Raw genomic sequence first — 7,756 nt, 5'->3', positions numbered from 1 at the left:
CGGTTCTGGGCAGCTCTCCAGTCAGAACCAAAAGTCAACAAACACGAGTCTAGCTAGATGGAGAGAGAGACAATCCCAGATCTAGTCTTTATTTGGGTTGGATGAGAACACATCGGACTGGTTTGGTTTGAAGGACGGTGAGAAATATTTGTTTTTAATTAGAGACAGTCAAACAAGGTCCAGATACCATTTAAAACCCGCAAGAGTAACACATTCCAGACCGGCACCATTTCCTTTGCTCCTTTTCTGCGTACCTTGCTTGACAGTTGCTATTTTCACTCTTAGTGGAGTTTATTGATAAAACATTTTCAAATTTCAAGTTGCAATTGCACTAAGACTGTACAGGAGCTTGATGTGACCTCAAACAAATGCAGTTTTCATCTCTACACCAAAGCCAATAACTGCTCAGCAACTCTCAGAAGAACAACATCTGCTGTACTGCTCACTGCTCTGCTCTGTAATTTAAAAAAGGGAAATGTCATACCAGTAGGACACATCGAGGGGCTTGAAGAAGCGTTGTTTAATTAGGTCTGTAAAGAAGGCCTCAGTCTCCCTGCATGCTTTGCCATTTCCTATTACAATTGTTTGGCAGCTGTGGGGGAAAAAAATTAAGTTACTCAAATATATACACACTATAGGTAAAAAGTTTGAAATATTTAAGATGTTTAAAGAGCTTTTTAAAGAAGTATCTTATGCTCACCAAGGCTGCATTTATTTCAACGGAAAAAAACAAACAAACAAACAGTAAAAACAGTCACATTGTAGAATATTATTACAATGTAAAATAACTGTTTTACACTTTAAATATATTTTAAAATGTAATTTATTCCTGTGATGGCAAAGCAGAAATATCAGGAACCGTTACTCCATTCTTCAGTGCTTTTTCAGGATTCAGCATTTATTTGAAATAGAAAACTTTTGTAACATTATGAATGTCTTTACTGTTACTTTTGATAAATTTGGCTAAATAAATGTATTATTTCATTATTTTTTTTAAACGTTCTTACCCCAAACTTTTGAATCGTATCCCCAAAAATATTAAGAAGCAAAAAATACTGGTAGCTAAAACAGCTGAAATTTAGTTTTGCCATCACAAGAATAAATTACAATTTTAAATATATTAAAATATAAAAGAGCTATTTTAAATTGTAATAATATTTCACAATATTGCTGTTTTTACTGTATTTTGATTCAATAAATGCAGCCTTAAGCATAAAAAACAGTTATCGTTGTGGTTGCAATACCTGTGTTTGAACATAAGATGGCGCAGTTTTTCTGCTTCTTTGTGTTTAGCAGGACCATGGAGGTACACCACATCTGTGTGCAGAATCTGACCTGAGGAAAGAAAAAAAGGAAGAAGATATGTCAGGACAGCAGAGGACGTATGCGACAATATTTTATCTGGGCATCAACTTAACAATACATTAGCATCATGAAGATACTGTGGACCCCCATTTTTTTCCTCTTTGATTTTTCTGCACTCATCACCTTGTTCCCCTCTCCTCTTAGACAATACGGCTGCCGTTTTCTGTCAGCCTGAGAGAGGCAGTCTAATTGCAATAGACACCTCAAGAGCCCGGCAGGTCATGTGACTCCACACCCACAGACCTGTCACAGTCAAGCTGGGTCTGCATGTGGTGCTGCAGCGGGGCAGAGGGCAAAACATGGCAATGCCACCTGACACACACCCGCCAGGCCGATCAGTCGCCTGGACGCAGGGCACAAACAGGGCACAGCGTGCCGCTCCTCCCACCGAGAGGCCACAACGGGCATTCTCATCACACCTGTCAATCAGACACTCTCTTTCATCAACTTTAAAAATATAGAAACTAAAAATAATTACAATTAACAGGCAAAAGTTATTTAACACTATGTTAGTCTACTTCAACATTAGTCTATATTTGGTTGATTACAAAATTTGAAAAAAAAAAATCAACTTTACCATAATTATCCATTACTATAAGACACTTTCATTAGTTGACAGCCAAAAGAAAAACTAGAAAAATACCAAATTATTAAAAAGTTATACAGTATTATAATGAAAAGTACTGTTACAATATTACATTAAAACATTAAGACAAAATATCTTTTTATCTTCCTTTTCGATTTATATTTTTAGTTATATGTCTATAGTTTTAAGTTTTAGTTATTGAGATTTAAATAAATAATAAAAGAATAAATAAGCTTTCCATTGATGTATGGTTTTTTTAGGATAGGACTTTTTTGGCCGAGATACAACTATTTGAAAATCTAGAATCTGAGGGTGCAAAAAATCCTTAGCAATGCATATTACTAATCACAAATTAAGTTTTTATATATTTACAGTAGGAAATTTACAAAATATCTTCATGGAACATGATCTTTACTTAATATTCTAATGATTTTTGGCATAAAAGAAAAATCGATAATTTTGACCCATACAATGTATTGTTGGCTATTGCTACAAATATACCCGTGCTACTTATGACTGGTTTTGTGCTCCAGGGTCACAGTTTTAGATGTGGATATAGACATATATTTAGCATTTATTCAAAGTGGATTCCACATTTATTCTGGTTCTCTTACTGGTGGGGGACAGGATTGCTATTTTGCAGCCGTGGTGAAACCCTGGGTCCACTCCCATGATGACTCTCCCACGCACCGGACACATCAGAAGGCGCTGACGTAAATTCCGAACAAACATGGCGATGGACTCTTTTTCTGCACTAGCAGTCAACTTAGTCCTGGGACAGGAAGAATAAGAATGCTATAAAAAGAAGATATGGAAAAAGAAGCTTAACTATCCGGCAAGAACAAACCTGTAGCCTCGACTGAGAAAGGGCAGAATGAATCTCCTGTAGGAATCTTCAACAGCATTCTTCAAAATCGTCATCAATTCTGGCCATGCGAATCCCTGTGGCCTCCACCTGTAAGTCATACAGCAGAAGGAGTCCATCAGTTTAGTCCATCAGAGTCCATCCTGCAGGATTTCAGTAAAATAAAAATTCAGATGGTAGCTTTTCAAAGAAAGTGTGTTTGTTTTATTTCTCATATCTATACATTTAGATAACTGCTTTACCTGTACCTTTACAGTGTAGAGCCTGCCAAAAAAAGCCACTAATATGTGCGTTCGAAATCTGAGATTGTGATTGTATAATAACTACATGGAAATAATTAGCTCTAAGTTTAAATGTTTAAATAATGAAGGGGACAACTAATTTTATTTTTGAAAACGGTGCTTTTCATTTTTATTTAATTTAATGAAAACTCAATTCTGGCACAATAACTAGGAACTTCAAAGTTTATAATAATTGATCATGGATTTTTTTATGTTTTTTAAAGATGCATAAGGACATGCTCACCAAGGCTGCATTTATTTAGTTAAAAAAGTGAAAATGGTAATTTGTGAAATATTAACTGTAATTTATTTCTGTGATGGCAAAGCCATGCCAAAAACATGCAGCCTTGGTGAAAAAAAAAAATTCTTTGCAACGGAAAAACTTTTGACCTATAGTGTAAAAATGTAAAATAAATAAATAATTAAAACATATTAAAATAGTAAATAAGTAAAATTAATTTCCTCTCAAATTAAATTAATTATAATATGTTGCATTACAATTAAAATGCAAAGTATATTTGGTAACCCTATAGAATAGGGACCAATTCCCACTATTAACTAGTTGCTTATTAACATGCATATTATTAACATATTGGCTGTTTATTAGAACTTATAAAGCACATATTCTGCATGACCATATTCTACATCCCTAATCCTACCCAATACCTAAATTTAACTACTTTACTAACTATTAATAAGCAGCCAATTAGGAGTTTATTGAGGCAAAAGTCATAGTTAATGGTTTGTTAATGGTGAGAATTGGACCTGAAAGTGTGACCATATATTTTTATAATGTGCGTGTAGTATGTTTATGTTTATTATATTTAATGTAACTTGCAAATAGAGCTTTGAGCAATTTTGGGTCGACTATACAATACGATAATTTATATATGGAGATAACTGGTTTAATATTCACTAAATAAAAGAGAAATTTTTCTTATTTACAATTTTAAAACGTATTTTTTATACATTATTTATCAAAAACATACCTTTTTTAAGAAATGGTTTCTGAGACATCGTGGAAAGAGCTACATCAATATCAAAACCTGTGGTTGTAAAAGTCAGTTGCCAACCCATTGCCCATTAAACCGGCAACAGCACTGGACCAGACCACGAGGGAGAGAGGAAGAAGATGAGGTGTGGTGCGTGTGTGGGCATTGTGGGTGTGAGCTGACCTGACGTTGACGCACCACCTACAGAAGTCATTCTTCACCCTGTCGGGGATGTTGACCTTCACTGTCAGAATCTTCAGATTCTCCCCACGGTTAATGGCTAATGTCTGAAACAAGAGAGTAACCTGTAGAGACAGCCGACACAAGGCGAGGCACGGTAGCGCACCGTCGGTCCCACCCCCTCCCGTTCTCTCCTAAAACTAGTCAGTGCGCACCAAGACGCACTCGTGTCGCACCGAAAAGCTCCGTGCCTCTCACTTTTCCCTTACTGGCCCTCTAAGGGAAAGTGACATGCTGTGAAGCAAATAGTTTTAAGTATCTGACCTTTTCTGAGGAAAATCTTTTGAAAGGAAACAAGAGGGAAAAGATGACCCATCAATCTGGACTCCAAGCGGAAGAACCGAGCTGACAAATGCCACCAACCCCCTACACAAAACACACACCCCACCACAGAGCAGGCAACCACCCCCTCTGCACCGCTCAACAGCTAATGGCCTGATCAAGACGTGAATTAATGCAGCCAGAAATATGATGAAAATTCAACACCCTAAGGCAGCTGTTTACTTGGGTTTTCTCATGCGATGTTTATCGCATTTGAAGTTTTGCATGAGATGAGGGAAATGTCAAAACAAATATCAAACTTTTTTCCGTTCCCTGTGTCATTTCAAACTTGGCCTTGTGTAGTTAATGCATATCTATTAATGCATATATTAGACTGGTCTGAATCATGCCATGAGTAATGTTACAATTGAGAAGAAACATAAATATATTCTAAAAATACATGCGAGCATAGCTTTGCAGATTAATGGAGGGCAAATTTCTACCAATAAACAGGTGTCAAAAACAGGCCTCACAAATCTAAAAAAATTCACACAGCCAGTATTACAATTATGATTGTCACATATAGCAAACAAAAGGCCGATAAATTGAAAAAAAAAAAAAAAAAGTGTCATATTTCAGACTCAACAGTCCAGAACATGACATTTTAAAAACATAGGAGGGGGAAAAGTTTAGTCTAAATATTCAACATATCATATTCCTCAATAACAATGAAATCATCATTGGAAAAATATGAGGAATGTAAGCGACAGAAATGAATATTATTTTAAAGACTGAGCTATTCTGATTCAATATTTTTTCTCCAAATAAAGTCAACGGCATTGCCATAGAACAGAGCAATAGAGGATGGCCTCTACAAAAACAGAAAGAATGGGTGAACTTTTCACTTCCTATTTTTGCATGTACAGAAAAACAAACATACACAACATGGGGCTCAGAATACACCTACGATCATTCTCCATACAAAATAAATATGAACTCTTTCTTTAGCAAGGGCAGCTTTGTTTTACAAAACCATTTGATGTTTAGCACTGATTATATTGTAGTCAATCTGTCATAAACTCAAACAAGCAGAAAGCAAGACCACATTCTATTTGTTACTAATTGCCAATTTGTAGATTTTTCAGCTGCACTTTTAGTGAGCGTGCTAGAGGAAGAAAAAAATCAATTTAATTTGTATTTGTCTTTTAATGAACTTAAAAAAATTAATTAGTCTGGTGCATTTTGACTCTAGAAATGTATGTTTACAGCATGGATAAGACTTCGATGAAATCATTGGGAAAATAACAACACTCATTTTCATCAATATAAATAAAACTTTGAGTTTTGTTTTTTTATGTTTTACAAAATGCCATATATCACCCAGAAAAAGCCTCTGAAAGCTTACAAACATAGGCTTCTTATTTCTAAATGTTCGAAAATAAAGTAAAGTGGCCACAGAAGTAAAATAAATAAATAAATAATAAAGAAACAAAAAATAGAATATAATTTGGCTATGGTGAGATGTACAGAAGTGCATAGATTGGAAAAGTTTAATAAATATTTTTTTTTCTAAATTGTTTATTAAAATATTGATAAAACAAATACTTGAAGCAAAATTATTTTCAACCAAAATTAAGCAAAATATAAATATACATCAATATACAATGCATTTAAACATCACTTTCAAGTTATACTTATTCGACATGCTTCTGTCTTTAGTCTTTTCATGGTTCATCTACCAAAATGCCATGCAAAATAATATTTTACAACAGTCAATTACACTGCTAGTGTAAACAGTTTGATCATTAACTTGGGGAAAAAAAATTTAAATTCTGCCTAATTTACAGATTAAGCGTCAATGTAACCTCTGGAGTCACTAAGACCAAAAAAAACTTTCACCAACCGCTTCACCCTTATGATATGAACATATGGAACCCACACACACACACATCTGTCCTTAATACACTCTCACAAGTAATGTGTTAAATTAAACAAGCAAGTATGTGTGCATACACATGCCTCCTGTCAAAATACATTCCACACTCTTCTCTAGCAAAACTATGAAAAGGTTCATTATAGCCCGAGTGTGACAGCTCACAGGTCACGGCAAACTCAAATTAACACTCACTGACAATCCACGTCAGCAGATTAACAACGGGAAAACTATGCTTCACAGGAGATCTCGCCGCCACTCATTCACTCACTCATACGGCCCGTCTTTCGCACTTTGTCTCTTTCCCTCTCACCCTCGCGCCCCTATCCCCCTCCTTTCTCACAGAGCCCATGAGCAGCTGTCATCATGAAGCTGTGTCTGTCAATCCTAGCCTCTAATCCACAGGCACGTGGACGGGGACGTGTCACATATGTTAAGAGGGGGAGATCGGGAATGACTGGGGTCAGGGAACGGGGTGAGAGAGATGAATAGAGGGAGAAAAGGATGACAGAGTCACTGTGACATGTGGCCCACAACCAACTCTGAGTAAGCGGGTACCCGTGAAGTGAGAGAGGGGGGAAGGGGACACCATTGACACAAACACATACAGTTAAACAGCACTGACAGAAGAGCTTTGAAGAGTGGCACAAGGACCTGTGTATACGGCACAACACTGTCAGTGTGTGTGTGTGTGTGTGTGTGTGTGTGTGTGTGTGGACTGTGTCCGAGTGTGTACATATACACTAGCTGTCAAAGGTTTGGACACACCCACTTATTGTTTATTAGGACTATTTTACAATAATACAACAGTCATCAAAATTAAATAACACAAGAGTGGGAATTATGTACTGATTAAAAATGTTCAATAAATCAAAAATTCCACTTCTTCATGAGGTGAATCCTGTGATGCTTTTTACACAGTATTGAAGATGTTCACATCTATGCTGGACACTTGTTAGCTCTATTCCAGCTTTTGTTTTTCAAAGAATTTCATATGCAGGCACAATTCAGTTTATATTAGTCTAAACAACTCGCACAAGCATTAAGGATTTTCCCTTTAAAAGGTTTTTTAAGATTATTAGAAATATAACTTTAGACTAGGTTGTTCAAAATATTTGATTGGTAGTTAATGCATAACAAGTAGTCATGGCATTTCAAGTCCTGGACACCAGCTAGTTTTGTTATTGTTAACTAAAACTAAAACTATTACAAATATTTAAAAAATCTATTAAA

At 35.8% G+C, this 7,756-nt stretch overlaps 1 protein-coding gene across 2 annotated transcripts in view; it reads right to left on the bottom strand.

The window, feature by feature from the left end:
- Positions 1-7,756, bottom strand: part of LOC107666540 (S1 RNA-binding domain-containing protein 1-like) — a 76,731-nt gene that overhangs the window by 62,576 nt on the left and 6,399 nt on the right. For both annotated transcript variants that reach the window (XM_016457929.1, XM_016457931.1), the window contains 5 exons: positions 4,273-4,376; positions 2,799-2,906; positions 2,566-2,723; positions 1,245-1,335; positions 485-592 (listed from right to left, as the gene is read on the bottom strand). In XM_016457929.1, coding sequence (XP_016313415.1) covers positions 485-592; positions 1,245-1,335; positions 2,566-2,723; positions 2,799-2,906; positions 4,273-4,376 — 569 coding nt within the window. The remainder of the gene's footprint in view (positions 1-484; positions 593-1,244; positions 1,336-2,565; positions 2,724-2,798; positions 2,907-4,272; positions 4,377-7,756) is intronic.

The sequence above is a fragment of the Sinocyclocheilus anshuiensis genome, unplaced genomic scaffold (genome assembly GCF_001515605.1).
Source record: "Sinocyclocheilus anshuiensis isolate Anshui unplaced genomic scaffold, SAMN03320099.WGS_v1.1 scaffold63, whole genome shotgun sequence".
In the NCBI taxonomy this organism is placed as follows: domain Eukaryota; kingdom Metazoa; phylum Chordata; class Actinopteri; order Cypriniformes; family Cyprinidae; genus Sinocyclocheilus; species Sinocyclocheilus anshuiensis.
Note: the sequence above shows the minus strand (reverse complement) of the source record. Positions and strands in the feature narration are given on the sequence as shown.